Source organism: Carassius gibelio, chromosome A10 (genome assembly GCF_023724105.1).
Source record: "Carassius gibelio isolate Cgi1373 ecotype wild population from Czech Republic chromosome A10, carGib1.2-hapl.c, whole genome shotgun sequence".
NCBI lineage: Eukaryota > Metazoa > Chordata > Actinopteri > Cypriniformes > Cyprinidae > Carassius > Carassius gibelio.
Window position 1 is genome coordinate 18908510 of NC_068380.1, and position 20319 is coordinate 18928828.

The following is a 20319-nucleotide window of genomic DNA, read 5'->3' on the forward strand; positions in this document are numbered from 1 at the left end:
GATAGATGAAATGATGAATTAAAGGATGGAAGGATGAACAGACAGACAGACAGACAGACAGACAGACAGACAGATAGACAGATAGATAGATAGATAGATAGATCGATAGATAGATAGATAGAATATGATTATTTGTAATGCTACTGTACAATGTTTATGAACAGAGTTACCGAATTTATCATCTTCACTTTAATACATATGATATTATATAGCATATTTTTTTCACACGCAGGCTTAATAGAAAGTGTTTTCTGTAAATTGCAGTGTAATATTAGCCCTAACACAAATCAATATTATACGACGGACACAATGCTCGTAGCTGTTATTTCTTCTGATTACACCTTCATTAGTTTAGACGAGTGTCGTGTCATGAGCAGTCATTGATGTCTATTGGAGAGCTAATCGTTTACTCCTCCTCCTCCTCCTCTTCATGCTGTCGGCTGTGTGGGTGTCTGACAGCTCCGTGAGTCTCAAACCGGAGCGCTTCGACCCCACCGCGACGCGCGCGCCGCCGCTCTCCGCTCAAATGTGTTTTTCTTCTGCGTACCAGCGTTCCGCGCTCCTCATGTCCCCCGTGACTCCCTCAGGATCGTTTTGGTGTTGATGTTAGTCCAGTAGATTCATTATTTGACACATTTCTTCAGTCGGAGAGTATGCGGTCACGGTGGAGTTACATCGCCTGGATTTGCGTCTTCAGTCTCGGCGCGTTCAGGACTTTCTGCATTCCCAGTAATGAAGGTAAGACGCGGGATCCGGGAACGCTGTCATTTGCAGGAATTGATAGTTGACAGTCACCGGATTGCTTAAGGAGAAAATACAGTTATTTTACAGGAAATAAAGGTTCAGCAAAGAGCCCTCTTTTAATCAAGAACCATTTTAGGCTCCATTGGGTTCCTGGGTTGCTATGGTTGTTTGGAGACTAAAACAAAAGTTATTATTGATAAATTAAAGGTTCCTCCAATCCGTGCGCTGGTTTCTGAATTTGCTACAATATCAGGATACAGTGTTTTTATTTTATTTATTATTATTATTTTTTTTTTATGACCACAAAACATATATTGTTAAAAGTTGTGGGAAGAATGTAAAACGGTTCTCCAATGGCATTAGTCCCTTTGATTTAAATGCATCCATTAATTTATATCAAAAGCATATGTGAAGCATATTTTTAAGGTCATCAAAATGTACCGCATATATTACAATGAATACATAAACAGTGTACATGCAGTATACACTTGGAGAAGTATCAATGCGTAATAACTCATCAGATCTTCTCCAGAACATTTTGTAGGTCTTTCAGTAAATTGTGTGGGTTATGACATATATGTCCAAATGGTTCCCCAACACAAATGTTCTCTACATGATGTGAAATGTCATGTCAAAAGTGAAGCATTATGTAATATATCTTCCATCAAGCCAACAGTGATTTCACACCAGACTGTTTAATGGAGCAGAAGTTCCTGAACATCAGTGATTAAAGTGCAACCAAACTCCCAGCCAGCTGGCTTTTAAACACGCCACTTCACTATTGCACATTGACTGAAAACGTGAATTCATAAAGTAGATTGTGAATTGCTTCATTGCCTTTGAACATGTTCAATGGGTCCCTTTAAAGATTTTATGAATTGTATTGTATTGTTCACTATGAACACCCATTCACAGACGGCTCAGAAATCACAGCTCAGATCAGAATGAAATGACTATTCAACCGCCAAGCTTTACAAGAGTTATTCATGTTGATTCAATGGTCTATTTAAAGACCTGTTTTAGCTTATTCTTTCAAGACACAAATATTAAGCGGTAGATTATTGCAGGGAAATAATGAATGCCTATGATACAGCTTCTACAGACACAGATATAGATGATGCAGTTCAAATGAATATTTCATTTTCAAAGGTTAAATTCACTAAAATATCTGATAACTGAAATATATCTGTTGCATTGGACCCCAATGGCGCTTTTGGTAAAAATATGACATGTCTTTTTTTTTGTGAGAGCTGTTGTGTATACACGTGGAGTCATGCATTTGCATTAGAGGCGTAAAGACAAAGGAAACACACACACACACACACGTCTTCATCAAAGTTCCCTACATTTGCTTTGTAGTGGTCAGAGAACAGCAGGCACTGACTACAAATCATATTCCATATTTTACAGCTTTATTTCCCAGGGTACAAATCTGCATTCCTATGGAACCCTTTCAAGTTACGGGACATTTTAACTAGCGTACATTAAAAAGGATTTCATCCGGCATTACCTTGGGAAATGTCAACAAATTATCTACAAGTGAAATTGATGTGTTTATCTTTTGGGCTGAAGTGTGCAGACTATGGAATATGTAAATATTCTAATGAGCAGAAGTCAGCATATGGTTAGTGCAGTGACAAGTGTGGGGATGAGTTGATTGATTGTACGCTGATAATGGCACAATAAAAATGAGAGCAGGATGGGGGAGGGCGCTCGGGTGCCTACACAGACTGGCACAATGGCCCAGCAGACGACAAGGACAACGGGCCACTCCAAAACCACAAGAGCGGCAAGTCTGGTAGAATTCGAACAGACCTGTCGATTCGGAGAGGTGCGACAAGCAGTGAACTGTGATCTGTAGGGAAATGCGCTTCCAAATTAACATTAACAATTTTTGCAGTTATGTTTGGAGAGCTTAACCTTGAGTATAAAAGGCAAAAACCCAAACAAATCAGAATATTTACTAATCTTCCAAACAGAAATGAATATCTTTGAGAATATTACTTCAATGTTTTCCTTTTTGCAGTTTTAAAATGTATTTGCGCCCCTCTTGAAGTTAGTTTTCCACATATTTATCCGGATGGACACAACCTCTCTTTTATCTATAGTTCAGAACTTATAGTTCTGTACTTCTGTGTGCTAATTAGATTTATGTGTTTCTCCCCAGGATATATATATATATATATATATATATATATATATATATATATATATATATATATATATATATATATATATATATATATATATATATATATATATATATATATATATATATAAGTAAGACAATGTACATCAATTTCTGTCATTCAAAAGAAACACATTTAGATCTAATTTAGAGATATTTAAATAGGACACAAGGAGGTTAAAATGTATTTTTCTTCTCCTCTGCATATTTGTTCTGTTCTCACAAATCAGTATCACATTTGGGTTACATAACATTACAGATCAATAACCATCATTCACATCCAGCGTGTGGCCTTATTTATTAGGTCATGGCGTTTTTAATTTCAGGAGTTCTGATGAACTTACCTGTTTACATCTTCTTTTTGTATCACCACTGGGATATTTGGATTGGTTTCTTATTCATTAGCTTGTTGTTGTGATCCCCAAAATGGTTTTGCTATTGTGAGTCATCTCACACATGCTAAACAGTCTCACCACACAACCTTTGATCAACACAAGGTCAAATTAAAATTCAGCTCTGATCGGACTGTGATGGTAAAGGTCATCTAATTAGCCGCGGCGGTACTCATTCGTAAAAGGTTCCAGCAGATAGAAAAGAACCTGTGCCCTACTCTGGGTATCAAATACTAGCGCAACAATCTAAACAAGACTGGATTGTTTAATAGACATCTCACATAGAATGTGCAAGGGGAAGGATTAAGCAATAGATATTAGTCCATGCTCTTTCATTATTTCTGTAGGGTACAGTTTCAGATGATCACCCTCTTTGTTCACAATAAGACAACGTGATCTCCTTTGTTTTTGCAGGTATTCATATGTGAATTGACTGGGTGCGTAATATTTAATATAATTGATTTTCAGCCAATTTTTGATGTGCGTGTGTGTACTTTACTTATGAATCCCTGTGAAAAACAAAGACTCAATATGACCTATATTGTTATTAAAGGGAAAAAGGGACAAAAACTAGGTATGTAGGACATATAGGATATAGGACAATTAATTTGATCATAATTGCAATTTAAGTAAATGTATTTAAAATGTAGAAAACAATTCTGTACAATTTATTTATAGAAATTTATCTGCACTTTTTTGATGTCATAGTAATTAATCACAGTGTTATTAAAATGTAGTTACAGTGTAATTACTGAGTAATATTGTTAACAACATGCACTTACTATATAGTTCGCATTTGGTTTAACAATAGTTGTTTGTAATTATGCATAATGTACTGTAATTACTACAGTAAGTGCATGTATTGTGTAACAAGGACACTGTCAAATAAAGTGTGACTGAAAACTACAGTACAGATATGAATTAGATCAATTCTAAGCAAGTCAATACTGTGATAAAGAACATCTAATGTGATCTGTGTTCTGCACATAAATGCTTTTTCTGTATTGCTTTTACAACTCCAGATCATTGATTTGTCCCCGTTTCTCATTCTCCCGCAGTGAACTTGCTGGACTCTCGCTCTGTAATTGGTGACCTGGGGTGGGTCGCCTACCCGAAGAACGGGGTAAGTTCCACACATCTTCCTGTCTCTCAGCACTTTGAGTTAAGAGCCGGCTTAGGAGAACATCTCAAGGTCTCTGATTCCCTAGACGGCAGGAAAAGACAGTTTCAAAGTGAAAATAACAGAATGGGGAGAGCGCAGCACAGAGAGAGAGGCACTAGAGAGGTCAGAGACAAACAGAGAAGAAGGGAAAGCCCTTCTTTGAGCTAAAAGAGGCACACAGACACACTAAACCTGCTGGTATCATTTGTTTGTGACACTCAGAATGTAAATCATTTCGGTCATGCCAGCTGATTGGTAAACCTGCTTAACAATGTGTTTAATTTTTTATGACAAACGGAGAAGTTTATTTATGTATCTGTTTTTCTATTTCCTATTTCCACTGAGAATACCATAGTGAAGAAAGCTGGAGCTACAGTACATGAAATGGTTTGTCAGCAGAAAAGGAATATGTGTTGAGTGTCTTGGTTGTTTTTGACAGGCTGACAGGAATAAGCAGCTTCAAACTTGAACAAAACATGAAAATAAATATTCCAGTATTGCTTCAGGTCTGTCACTATCAGGTTGTTTTCATACCCCTTAAAAACAAATACCACTATAATGTTATCTTCTTATCATGACATGCACCGACTAGGGCTGTGTAATATGGACAACAAATCTCCATATTTATTCAGGTTTAAAAAAAAAATAAATAAATAATAATAATAATAATAAACAATATTTAGCTGAGTGTGTTTTTGGTTCCCTGGCTCTGTATATGGAAGGCCGTTTCTGACAAAAAAAAAAAAAAAAAAAATGCTTTTTATGCTTTATATATAAAGGGGATTTTTTTTTTAGCCTGAATGCACTGTAAGTCTGAATGTGCTCTGAATGCACGTAAAAGCGTCTGCTAAATGCATACATGTAAATATAATTGTATATATATTTGTTTTTCACTTCCGACTTCCACTACTGTTCAGACATTCTTACTAACTGCTCTGCGCTTTGCTCCAGGGTTTCTGCAGGGTTTAATCAGTCAAATTTAAGACTTTTTAAGACCTTTTTATGACCATTAGGATTTGAATTTATGACCTACACAAATTACGATAAATAACTTCATTCTTTGAATGAAATGACTTTCATTGAAAGCAACAAGTCTTATTATTTAAAGAGTTATTCTATTATTTCTTAAGATTAAGAAACTCAAGCTTTCGCTTTCTTTGAGTATCAAGAACACAGGAGCACTTAACAATTTTAACATTGTAAAGTAACATTGTAAATTAACAATTATTTTATAGCATTACTTTCCAAAATAACAAGTGTTATTGGTGTTTGGTCACAGTATTCAACACCCACACCCAGGGCCGTAGCTGGGGTTTGCAGGGCCCTGGTGAAGGTTGTACCAGTGGGCCCTGTTTGAAATTGTTTAATTTGTATTTTTATTTATTTTTGCTATTTACACAATCTTTAAGTTTTTTAAGTTTGTAGGTGTCCAGGTATAGAAACCGAATAATTAAATGTAAAATAGCACTGGGTAGTCTTCAATGTAAAAATTAAATATACAATCAAACCAAAATTTATTCATACACCTTGAACATGTCTCACATTATTACAGTTTATTTGCTATTGCTTCTAAAATGGTTATAAAATATGACAAGAACTTAAGAGTTAAACTGTGTCAGAACAAATTTGTCTTGATGACATAACTTTGATAGAAATGTACGTAATGGATTACAATCAACCAAAACTACAGAAAACTGTAATTATGACAATATTTACACTACCATCAATACTTTGTTGACCAATTACCAAGCAATGCCTCATTTTGTTTAGACTGTGGTGTGAAAAGGTTGCATTAGCAATTCAGAAAAAAAAAACAAAAAAAAAAAACAATGCATGGTGCCTTTACAAGGTGCTGAATAATTTTTGTTCCCAATTATATATATATATATATATATATATATATATATATATATATATAGATAGATAGATAGATAGATAGATAGATAAAATATTTATATCTATCTATAACTGGTACTCGATTGTGCCGCACATGGCTGCTTCAGTGCTTGGCTCTCCAGTGTTTGTGCTGTTTTTGTTCGTTTTTCCTGTTTTTTGTTTAACAAACATGATCAGTTTCACCACCAGAACACACCACAAAATCTTTTAACGGATTTAAATTATTCAGATGTTTTACTGAACGTTGTTATCGGAGGAGCGGCGGCGATGATCAAGCGCTTCAGGTCGCGCAGACGGGGGAAGCGAGCGGGAGCGCTCATCAGACTCAGGAAGCGCGGATTTCAAACGCCGTTGCCTAGCATCCATCTCGCAAATCTCTGCTCTCTACCCAACAAAACAGACAAAATCCTTCTGCTCTCTCGGACAAATAAGGATTTCTCTCACTCTGCTGCTCTGTGTTTCACGGAAACCTGGCTGAATGACGCCATACCGGACAGCGCGCTCCATCTGCCGGGCTTTCAGCTGTTTATAGCGGATCGCGAATCAGAATCAACTGGGAAATCGCGCGGCGGCGGGACATGCTTTTACATCAATGAACGGTGGTGAACAGATGTAACTGTGTTAAAGAATATGTGCTGTCCTGATCTAGAAATGCAGTTTGTCAACTGCAAGCCGTTCTATTCGCCGCGGGAGTTTCATTCGTTCATTCTGGTCAGTGTTTACGTCCATCCTCAAGCGCACGTGAGCTCAGCTTTACAGAAACTCGCTGATCAGATTACAGAGACAGAACAACAACACCCGGACTCTGTTTTATTCATTCTTGGGGACTTTAACCAAGCCAATCTCTCCCGTGAACTGCCAAAATACAGACAGCATGTTACTTGTCCCACAAGAAACAGTAATATATTGGATCACTGTTACACCACAATAAAGGATGCATTTCACTCTGTTCCACGAGCAGCTTTGGGACGTTCTGATCACTGTCTGTTTCATCTTATACTGTCCTACAAGCAAAAACTTAAATCTGCTAAACCTGTAGTAAGGACTGTGAAGAGATGGACCAGCGAAACAGAGCAGGATTTACAATCTTGTTTTGACCTCACTGATTGGAGTGTTTTTGAAGCTGCTACCACCGATCTGGACGAACTCACAAAGACCGTAACATCCTATATTAGTTTCTGTGAGGATATATGCATTCCTACCAGGACTTATTTAACATTCAACAATGATAAGCCATTGTTTACAGTAAAACTCAGACATCTTCGTCAGGCCAAAGATGATGCCTACAGAAATGGGGACAAGGTCTTGTACAATCAGGCCAGGAACATACTGAACAAAGAGATTAGAGCAGCTAAAAATACCTACACTAAAAAGTTGGAAGACCAGTTTACTTCCAATGACTCAACTTCAGTGTGGAGAGGTCTAAGAACCATCACGAACTACAAGACACCATCCCCTTGCACTGAGGCTAATCAACGACTTGCTAACGACCTGAATGAGTTTAATTGCAGATTTGAAACCCCCAACACCCATTCTGACCATCTCCCTACACAACCATTAACAAATCCTGCAATCCCACCCTCCACACCTCCTGCTCTTCAAATCTGTGAAGATGATGTGCGCCAGGTCTTCAAGAAGAACAAAAGAAGAAAAGCACCAGGCCCAGATGGTGTTACACCAGCCTGTCTGAAAATCTGTGCTGACCAGCTGGCCCCCATCTTTTCACAGATCTTCAACAGATCCCTGGAGTTGTGTGAAGTGCCTTCCTGCTTCGAACGCTCCACCATCATCCCCATCCCAAAGAAACCCAAGATAGCAGAACTTAATGACTACAGACCTGTGGCTCTAACGTCTGTCGTCATTAAGTCGTTCGAAAAACTGGTTCTGGCTTATCTGAAGGACATCACTGGACCCTTACTGGACCCCCTGCAGTTTGCTTACCGAGCAAACAGGTTCGTGGATGATGCAATCAACATGGGATTGCACTTCATCCTGCAACATCTGGACAAAACAGGGACTTATGTGAGGATCCTATTTGTGGACTTTAGTTCACCTTTCAACACCATCATCCCAACAACCCTTCAGACCAAACTGACCCAGCTCTCTGTTCCTAGCTCTATCTGTCAGTGGATCACCAGCTTTCTGACAGATAGGCAACAGTTAGTGAGACTGGGGAAATTAACATCAAACAGCTGCTCTACCAACACTGGTGCCCCTCAGGGATGTGTTCTCTCCTCTCTGCTTTTCTCCCTGTACACCAACAGACTGCACCTCTAAAGACCCCTCTGTCAAGCTCCTGATGTTTGCAGACGACACCACACTCATTGGCCTCATTCAGGATGGTGACGAGTCTGCTTACAGACAGAAGGTAAAAGAGCTGGCTGTCTGGTGCACTCTCAACAACCTGGAGCTTAACACACTCAAAACAGTGGAGATGATCATGGACTTCAGGAGAAACCCCCCTGCACTTTCCCCACTCACCATCATGAACAGCACTGTGACTGCAGTGGAGTCATTCAGATTCCTGGGCACCACCATCTCTCAGGACCTGAAGTGGGACAATCACATTGAGTCCATTGTGAAAAAGGCCAGCAAAGGTTGTATTTCCTTCGCCAGCTGAAGTTTAACTTGCCACGGGAGCTGCTGAAACAGTTCTACTCAGCCATCATTGAGTCTGTCCTGTGTACTTCAATAACTGTCTGGTTTGGTTCAGGAACAAAATCAGACATCAGAAGACTACAGAGAACGGTTCGGACTGCTGAAAGGATTATTGGTGCTCCCCTGCCCACCCTTCAAGAACTGTATACATCCAGAGTGAGGAAAAGGGCTCAGAAAATCACTCTGGATCCCGCACATCCAAGTCATCCCATCTTTGAACTTTTGCCATCTGGCCGGCGCCTCAGAGCCGGAAATACCAGAACAGCAAGGCACAAGAACAGTTTCTTCCCCCAGGCAATCTACCTCATGAACAGTTAAATGTTCCCTACTTATGCTTATAAATGTGCAATATCCTTATATTTATTTGTTAACCCTCCATCCTAGAACATTCCTGCATCTCAATCAATCCTATTCCATTATCATTTATAGCACAATTGTTTATACACTTATTTATTTGCCAATTTGTAAATCTCTTTCTTTCTTTTTTTTTTTTTTTTGTCTGTGTGTTGTTGTCTCTGTGTACTGGAAGCTTATGTCACTAAAACAAATTCCTTGTATGCGTAAGCATACTTGGCAATAAAGCTCTTTCTGATTCTGATTTCACTAGTAGTTCACTTTATGAAGAATCTTTGGGTATAATATGTCACAGTTTGCTTATACTCACTTACATACATTTATTAGTGTCCTGTACCTATTAGTAAAATATGTATATCAAAAATTATATCTGGAGTCTGGATAATTTTGATTTGACTGTGCATAAATTCTTGTTAAAACTACAAAGTAATGTAGTCAAGAGCAGTGAGTGATTTTTCTTTCATTTTCTTGGATTAACATGAACTTACAGCAGCCAGTAGCTAAAATAGGCGCGGTCACTTTAAGAGACCTTGAATGCATCTTTTTCCTCAACTGTTAACTTTTACTTAAGAAATAACTGACAAATAACAGAAAAAAAAAAAAAAAAAAAGTTTTTTCCAGCATTTTTTCCGTGGTATTTTGACATATTTTGTATGTATTTGTCGGCACAAGAGCAAAAAGAAGCAAATTCGGTTTACAAAGGTTTTGACGCCTTTCCTGAACAGCAGAACACTGCGTACTGAATTGGGCTCTTTCACATCCTTTTGTTTGTTCAAAACTGCGGTTAGTATTTGTTCGTTCATGTGCAGGAGGGACTGTCCGTGATACGCGACTCTCTCTCCGCACCGAACACAGAGCACGCGAGTAACCAGCAACTCAGTTCAGCTTTTCCGCGTCTTGTGTTTGGATGCTTGATACCGAGTGTTAGTATGGAAGCATATGGGTAGCATTATTCAATTTGGAATGTAATATGCAAAATGACAATGCAATATGTAAAATGGCAATGCATTTCTGTATTTACATTTACATTTTCCAATACATTTGTGCAACGTTTGGTGCAAAATGAAAATGAAAATTAAATTACATGAGTTGAATTTGCCATTTCATACACCAGTTTTAATATGTAAAATGAATATTAATTTGAACGCTTTATAAGTTGCAAAACGAAAATGAAAATGTATTACAGAAACGATTAGATATGTCTAACATGTTCAAGCAAAAACTGTGGCAAAATTATCATTTAAATGCTATTTTTCTTAAATGCATTAACACTCACAGTCAAGACTCTTGCGATTGCATTTTCATTCAATGACCCGCAATGAATGTAGCAAAATTCAATGTGCGCATTGAAAATGCATTCCGAGCCGATCACGTGTCCCCGCCCTCGCGCCACGTCAATCACTGCGTGAACAAGGCGGGGCTTACAGAAGGTCAGAGACTCACATCTCAAGAAGATGATTCAAGTGAGAGAACATGGACAAGACAGTGGCCCGTGTACGTTTTGATCATTTCGGTTTATGGCTTCAATATTTCATTCGCACTTGTGGGCGGAGCTGAAACGCTGCTTTCATCTGATTGGTCGAATCTCTCCGCTTTCAGCTTGGTCTTTTTATTCTTTCAAGTAGAATAAGAGTCAGTGCGAGTGAAGCACTGTAATGTCTGAAACCACCACTCACTGTTAATTAGCATAATATTTGAATCAGATATAGTAGCTGGGCACATAATTCGTGCTGCTGAGACCTGCAAGAGAACCCGTTAAATTATTGTGTGAATATTGTCCCACTGATAAATACAGTGCAAATAGTTCTGTCTCCTTGGATAACAGTGAAGTGGAAATAAATATAGTTAAATTTATGAAATAAAATGAAATAGGATTTTTTGGGAAGGTAAGTCTGGCCAGTTATACAAGCACGAGTCGGACGAGTCTGAAGATCTGAGCTGAATTGGGTGAAACATTTAAGTTCTAGTCTGTGTCATTTAGCCTACTCTCATAATAAATAATAATAATAATGTTAAGTATAGGTATAAGTTGCATCAGTCCAAAAATACGTCATGACGAGGAAAAAAACATATATAAGTCGCACTGGACTATAAGTCGCATTTATTCAGGACCAAGAGAAAACATTACCGACTACAGCCGCGAGAGGGCGCTCTGGGGTAGGCTACAGGAGCACTGAGCAGCATAGAGCTAATTTTACTATTTTTATTTAGAAATTTAACTATATTAATTTTTTACAATTATTTATTATTGTCACACACACACACATATTGCCTTATGACTTAAAAGATGAGAGTGGTAAATGTTACAGACATGGAACTGTTCAGTCTATTATTGATTTTTATTTCCACTTAACTTTTATCCAAAGAGATAGAAATATTTGCACTGTATTTATCAGTGGGACAATATTCATACAATACTACAACCTAGAAATAATTTGCAGGTCTCGACAGCACGAATTATGTGCCCAGCTACTATATCTGATTCAAATATTATGCTAATTAACAGTGAGTGGTGGTTTCAGACATTACAGTGCTTCACTCGCACTGACTCTTAATCTGCCTGAAAGAATAAAAAGACCAAGCTGAAAGCGGAGCGATTCGACCAATCAGATGAAAGCAGCGTTTCAGCTCCGCCCACAAGTGCGAATGAAATATTGAAGCCATAAACCGAAATAATCAAAACGTACACGGGCCACTGTCTTGTCCATGTTCTCTCACTTGAATCATCTTCTTGAGATGTGAGTCTCTGACCTTCTGTAAGCCCCGCCTTGTTCACGCAGTGATTGACGTGGCGCGAGGGCGGGGACACGTGATCGGTCGGAAATGCATTTTCAATGTGCACATTGAATTTTGCTACATTCATTGCGGGTCATTGAATGGAAATGCAATCGCAAGAGTCTTGACTGTGAGTGTTAATGCATTTAAGAAAAATAGCATTTAAATGATAATTTTGCCACAGTTTTTGCTTGAACATGTTAGACATATCTAATCGTTTCTGTAATACATTTTCATTTTCATTTTGCAACTTATAAAGCGTTCAAATTAATATTCATTTTACATATTAAAACTGGTGTAGGAAATGGCAAATGAAAATTATGTAATTTAATTTTCATTTTCATTTTGCACCAAACGTTGCACAAATGTATTGGAAAATGTAAATGTAAATACAGAAATGCATTGCCATTTTACATATTGCATTTTCATTTTGCATATTACACCCCAAATTGAATAATGCTACCCATATGCTTCCATAGTTAGTGACGGGCTTGAGCCAGCTACTAAACGCACCGTTTTCGAGCCATAGATCGTTAAAGGTACACTTTCCCATTGTGATAGCCAGGATGATTTCAATTAAGCTAGTAAGCAGCGACTCAGTATGATACAGTATGTTCGGAGTTCACGCGGGTTTCTGTGAAAGTCCTTCTGACAAAGCTGTATGCTGCCGCATGGACCTTGTAGTTCTGGAACGCTGTGGTACCAGTGTGATACCACGCAGATTCCTCATACAGAACTACAACAGGCGAAACAAATGAATGCCATTGCCACTGCGAGCGCATTTTGATGGAAGAACACATTAATAATGGACTAGCATATCAATTTAAGACATGGTTAAATGTTTTTTATGACCTTGTATGGAAAATCCGGACGTTTTTATGACTTTTTATGGCCTTAAATTCTTATTGTTAAATTTATGACTTTTTATGACCCCGCGGAAACCCTGCGCTCCCTATTTCTGTACCTTTCTCAGATTTTTTCCTCAGTACTTTGAGATATAATCTAGCAATTGCTAGATATAAAGTCATAACTGCGGGAAATAAAGTCGCATTTTCATGTAATAAAGTTAGAACTGCAAGATATAAACTCCCCCCAAAATAGTGACTGACTATTTTCTTACAGTATCGAGTTTATATCGCACTATTCTGACTTTATAACTAACAACTGCATGTTGTTATAAAATTGTGGGACATAAACTTGTAATTCTGAGAAAAAAAAGTCACAAATGTGACTTAATTTTCTCAGTATCGTGGGTAAAAATTTCTTTTTTGACTTTTTTTCTCGCAATTGCGTGTTTCTGTCACATAATTATGATTTGGGACTCATAGTTGTGAGTTTTGAGATAAAAGGCAGAGAGCTCTGCTCATATTTTTGTATAATGATTATGATAATGTTTGAAAGCAAGGCCTGTCTTTATGAATGGCTCATTGAATCACTGACTCAAATGACTTGTTCAAACAGATTAATTCAGGAACAAGACACGGCAGTGTGCAGATTTGTTTGGAACTATCTTCATTGGTGAAAAATTGTCTAAAATGTAACCCATTCAACATTAATTTCTTGAACTGTTGTATAAAATGAATATCACATTTGCGTGCAAACGTTGTTATTTCTCCATTCTCAGTATCATCTTGCTTGTTCCAGCTGCTGTGTAGAGGCCTTTATTGTTATCTAGCGTGGCCTGCGTCCAGTGTTGACAGTGTGCAGTTATAGCTTAATTCATTTTCCTGTTGTGATGGTAAAAAAGAGCGCTTGCATTGTGCCTACCTACACCTGCCCTCCAATGCAACAATACAGGCCGACAATAGATGCTAAAGTCTCCAGGCACGCTGGACAACACCTGCTATGGGAGATGATTATTTCTCCTTTCAGATGGAAATACAAATATCTTTGCGTGATATCCTGCATATGACATGAAATCGGGGGTGCGCTAAATCAATGTCAGATATAGCATAGGGCTTTTTACATCCTCCTCGGTCATGAGTTATGAGCGTGCACATCCTAGACACTTGAGTAAAATGTTGATAAATAACTATACTAATTAACTAACTCTTAAAGCTTGTGCCGGTTGTCTGTGGTAGATTACCAGGTTCATATTTCTGAAATAAACATGGTCCAACAGTCCAACAGATTTGTTTTTGTGGCATCATTCATTAATTTATTCAAGTCCATTAAAAAAATCTTTTCCAAAACAATTTCCATGGAAATGAAGGCAGTAGTAGGAAAATGTTAACAATCACAGACTAGATCACCAGGTTCCAACCCTAGACATATTGTCATATTAAAAAGCCTACTACTATCCATTTTAATTTTAATAATATACATAAGATTAATCATCATCGTATAACTAATATAAGTATTTGATATGAATATATTAAAGGTATTTTTGTCCTATTTATTAAATTATTTGAAATACATTTCAAATATAGTATGTACGACGAATTGAATGCACCTCTTGAATGATGAGAACGTTTTAGTTCACATGTAAGTAAATAAATACATAAATGCAACTCTCTTAATATCCTAATGGTTTAAATATATATATTCCTTATATACAGTTCATCCATTTTCTGTAATGTTTATGTTAAACTTTACCTATTTGTACATCCATATTGATTTTACACATTAAAAAAACAGACAAAAGAAAAACAGAAAGTGATACTATGTATATGTCCATACGCATTTCAGTGAGAGAGAGAGAGAGTACCCACGTGAAATAAAAATAAAAAAAACAACCGTTATATAATCCAATAGTTCAACTACGCGGTAAAGGTTTGAAAATTCCCAGGAGATTTGGGACTGATTATGTGAGTTAGGAGGAGAGACTCGGGATGTTGTTACGCTGTTAGAGTTTGACTACACTCACAATCATATTAATTCAACAGAGCGTCTGGAGTGTGAGATTTAGCAACAGCTCAGCAGTTTCAAGAGACTCAGTAAAGCCAGTCACATACACTGCAAATGTGAAATATGGCAGATAAACCCTCTTTATGTATCTAGGTATTGGTTAACAGTCATTTAAGGTTTTAACATATCAAGAGAAACCTCCACCTTCTAAGGATTAATATGCAGTCTTATATAATAACTCTAAAAAAATGTCAGATATTTCCTTTGCTTTTTTTCTGCTATACTAATTTCTGTTAAATGTAAAAAAAGTATTTTGATGGCAGAATGCAATCAAGAAAATGTATATGAAAGACATTAAACATGAAAGAAATTATATTCTATAAATGTGCTTCTGAATACAGATGTGAAACACAAACAGTTCGTTGGGAGCATAGTTTGCTTTTTGGGTTAAAATAATTTCTTAATATGAAATTCGGATGATGTTACAATTAGAGATTAGACTGTACAGAAATTTAAATCTACATGCTAATACACTCTATATTCATAGGTATGCAATGCTGATGTTGTTAACATTAATAGTTTGAGAATAAAGTTTACCAATAATAATAATTTGCAGGGTTTGATGTGATATGAGCTAATCGATCATTAGATTAAACCACCATTGGCAGTGTAATTTATTGTAATGATTTTTTCCTCAGTTGGTCAGAACAAAGGGTGGCAGACTTGTTACTTGTTCAGATGACAATTTATGGTAAAAATTCTTATTTGGGTCATATATTCCAAGATGTAGGCTAGAATCTGTTATTACTATGTACAGTGAACTGGTGTGGTGATTGACAGCTACACAATCACCTCAAAACAGATTCATCCACGCATGGAACATAATTCCACAAGAAACTGCAATTCCAGGTTTTCAAGCATAGATGGTGACAATGAGGCAAAGCTTACGGACTGCAGCTTTAAGTAGGAAGTTCACTTGATTTTGGAGCAGAGTTGTTTAATAAGGACAGTTTAAATTCTTGTTTGCATGATTCATGAAGGTAATGCAATTAGGTCAAATGCTCGTTTTTGTAGACTCAAAGGCTTTTGGATCTACAATCAGCAATCTGTACTGGCAGGCACATCACAAAACACCAGTGCTTTTCTTTTCTCCCCGGTTTGTTTGTTTTCAGCCCTGGCTTCATGCTGCTTTAACCGCTGTCAGAGCGGCCCAGATTTGCCAAGTCAACGAAGCGGTTTACAGGAGCTCAGCTAAATCCAGGCTTTGAGCAGGCCTAGGGCACCACTGGCTCACACCGTTGTCCTTTATTTCTGTCTCCTACCGAAAGGGAAGAAATGCATTGACATGATGCTCAACAGAGGAACCGATCCAACCACCCTGAAAAGTCACATTCACGCGTCCCACCACACTCTCACGCAAAGACATTTAGCCAGAATCATAGCAGGGAGTTGTTTTCAACCCTGCTTGTCAGTCATGTCCAGCTCCGCTCCCTGTAGACCTTGGGCGGCAATGACGGATGGCTGTGTGATGGTGATTGGTGGGTAATGAGGGGTTACTGTTTGAAAGGCAGTGGGTCATATTTGCTTGTTCTCTGTGGTGTAGCGCCGGTAATAAGCCGAGGAGGAAGGGCTCTGGAAGCTGGGGTTTGTGGGTAAATGTATGCTTGTAGCACACGCTAACTCACACTGGGACAATTGAGGGTTTTAGGGGCGGGAAACATTGTTAAATAAGTGTGCCAGGATAGTGGAAGGAAGGATTTAGATGGAGAGAATGAGGAAATAGAGAGGATCTCAGTAGGGAACGGTAGGAAAGAGAGTTTGAATGATGATTGTTCACAGAAATTGTGAATGAGCCAAGATAAAAATAAGTTATGTGTGTGTGTGTGTGTGTGTGTGTGTGTCTGTGTGTGCGTGCGTGTGTGTGTGTGTGTGTATATATATATATATATATATATATATATATATATATATATATATATATATATATATATATATATATAGATTGTTTGATAGACTGTTTCTGACAGATAATAATATATAAGTAAAAGTAGATCTGACTGCTGTTGTTAAAGGGATAGTGCAACCAAAAATAATTTTTACCTATCTCGTTTTAAACACCTATGCCTTTTGTTCATCCTCTTCTTCTTTTTTTATTTCTTTTTTTTTAAACAATCTAATGAGTTTCGTTGTGCATGGCAAGGAAGCACATTTGAGCCTCTGTTTACCATATTTGATGTGCTCTGTCTATGTGTGTTGATTAATGTTTATGTGAATAAATGTATAAAAGAAATCTGTTTATTATACTGTATAAAGTCATTATTTCTCTTCAGAAGACTTGGATTAAATCATTAGATTCATATGCATTACATTTACAATCTCCTTTTTGGTTACCTAGACACTTTAATGTAGGGACAGATATCTTAATTTGTGTTTCGAAGATGAATAAAAATCTTACGGGTATGGAGTGACATAAGGGTAAAAGAGTAAATCATGACAGAATTTAGATTTTTGAATGAAGTGTACATTTAAAGTTCATAGAAAAAATCACCCTCATTCAGTACTTTCTTTTACAAAACACAAGAGGTGTTAAGTAGGCTATTAATGCCACTCTTTTCTTTATAATAAAGGGATTCATTGACCAGAGAACTTTAAACAAAAGTTAAATATTGAGGTTAAATAACTCTATTATTATATAAGAATAACTCTGATCTGTTTCCTCACCGGAGAACGTCTTGGTTATGTATGTAACCCTCGTTCCCTGAAGGAGGGAACGGAGACGTTACGAATGGGTCAATCACCCAATCACCTTCGAGTGGTACAAAACGAGCCAATGGTACACAAAGTACCTTGGTCTGCGGAATTTGCATCGCGAGCTCCGCCCCGCAGAGCGGGTATATAAGGAGCAACGCGAGCAACTCGCATTCAAGTCTTCACTGAGGAGCAGTGACCCGGCCGTTCAGCGGAACAGCGATGAGGCAAGGGGACGTAACGTCTCCGTTCCCTCCTTCAGGGAACAAGGGTTACATATGTAATTAAGACGTTCCCTTTCAGTCAGTCACGTTCGACGTTACGAATGGGTCCCTTACAAAACGCCACATGGCTGTCTTCCAGCGACCCGTGTGAGTGATGGCACCCTGTCGTGAGGCCAGCACGAGTGAGGGCCTATAGCTTGCACAGAATACACTGGGCAGCATATTCCAGCTGGACATATGCTATCAGGCTGCCTGCCCGTGGGAGGACTTACAGAAGGCAGGTATCTACCAAGGTGGTGATACATAAGAACTCTGAGGTACCCAGCCCGCAGGGTGGAAGTTTCAACGACAGAGCTGGCAAGGGGCTTGCCAAGGGAAAGACACATGCTGCTGAGAGACTTACTGTGGACATACACACGTGGGATTACCCAGAAGGGGAATCACGACACATGGAGACACCTAGTCCCACACATGGCTGACCAAGGGGCATGTACGCAAGTGTTGGACATCAACAGTGCTGGAGGAACCCAGGGTTCTGACTGAGGAACTCACCTGAGGGGAATAGCGCACGCATCCAGTCCGCTGTAAAAGCCAGACTTCATGTCGGCTGGAGGGACCGGCTCTATCGCGCCCTTTGCCAGCAGGGTCGCGACCTCCGCGCGCATGAGAGGGGCATCTTTGCCCACCATCATCGCGTGGACACCCCGAATCCTGGGGGGATGCCGGGCGAACTGAATCGCGTAGCCGAGCCTGAGCGTCCGGATGAGCCAGCGGGAAGGCCTGGGGAGCTCTAGCCAGGCTCCCAGGAACCGAACCAGCGGGGTCAAGGGGACTACAGGCATACCCACAGTGGGGCAGCGTGGTGGAGCAGACAGCCTCGGCATGGGAGGCATAGCGTCCCTTAGCGGGGGCGGAGTGCGGGCACTCGTCTGACTCTGAGTAGCAAAGAGGGCATGAGAAGGCAAAGCGTTCTTGAGCCGTCTTTGCATGGAAACTGGCAAGGGGAGAGGAGAATGAGAGCGGCGAGGAAGCACTCGGCCTGGCGTTTGGCAGGTTTAGGGGCAGAAACGGGTTGCTACGCCCTTTTAGGGGTGTTGAAGCACTCAGGGGAAAGCGGGAGCTGTCGCAGGAAACCCAGACGAACCGCTGAATCACGCCGTCACACCAACACCAGCTCTTGCTTGTAAACACTCCGGTGATTGCAGCAAGCGATATGCTCGGCTCCGAAGCGAAAGCTTGAATTCGAGTTGCTCACGTTGCTCCTTATATACCCGCTCCTTTCCGCAGACCAAGTTACTTTGTGTACCATTGGCTCGTTTTGTACCACTCGAAGGTGATTGGGCTCTCGGGCGAGATCCCCATTCGTAACGTCGAACGTGACCGACTGAAAGGGAACTGGATCAGTGACAGACCCTAACGTCTCATACAATTACTCTGTTTTTACACAAGCAGCATTTGAGAAGGCGTTAAGGTGGAACTCTAGCAAACTAATTATCCATATAATTTTAAACGTAAGAGCCCACATGACCATTTTTACCTATAAAATTCAAGGCTTCTGGTTTCATTCGAGTTTTATTGAAAAAATAATATACTTAAGCACAATTTATTCATATTTACTTTAGGATATCTAAATGTATTTGTGGCACACTATAAATTGGTATACTTAAAGTCTGTTAAAATGGAACAAAAAACATTGTAATAAATACATTTTAGCAGTCCTGAAGTTCAACTAAAGTTGTATTAAATCTACTTGCTTGTTCTAAAGTACACTTTCAATATCCACTCTTATATTTAAGTTTTGAAATGCATAATTCACTCAAGTGTAAACTTCAACATAGCCAGTGTACTTTCTTAAAGATGAATACATATTTAATCTTTCCCCACTGCACTTGTAAAGGTATACTATTTTTAAAATGATTTTGTAGTGCACTTCAAACTTGTGCTTGATGCAAGCATGACATAATTACATTTAACAGTGCACTTTCAGTTAGTAGACATGTCAGTCTATTTTCATGAAATATATATTTTAAATACAGTTCTGTATCAGGGTAGTTATTTCACCTGCATGAAAATAGCTTCTGTGTAGAAAACAACAACAACAAAAGAGACTGCATTGTACAGTATGTGTCCTTCATAGAGAAGGTATTCACTTAATGCATCACAACAATTTATTATAACACAAACTGATTATAAACAGCTACCGAAACATACTGTTAAAATAGTTCAGTGCAGATACAAATGTATTATGTTTCTTAAGATTTGTGTGTGTTTTCATGCTGTTTGGAGCATTACTGTAATTTAGCATCATGCTAACCCAAACTGTTGAAATCA

General features: G+C 38.6%; 1 protein-coding gene across 2 annotated transcripts in view; it reads left to right on the forward strand.

Moving 5' to 3' along the window:
* The first annotated feature begins 458 nt into the window (after positions 1-458).
* The window catches only part of LOC128021461 (ephrin type-A receptor 5), a 109966-nt gene continuing 90105 nt past the window's right edge, over positions 459-20319 (forward strand). For both annotated transcript variants that reach the window (XM_052608695.1, XM_052608696.1), the window contains exons 1-2: positions 459-738; positions 4383-4447. In XM_052608695.1, coding sequence (XP_052464655.1) covers positions 654-738; positions 4383-4447 — 150 coding nt within the window. In that variant the 5' untranslated portion in view covers positions 459-653. The remainder of the gene's footprint in view (positions 739-4382; positions 4448-20319) is intronic.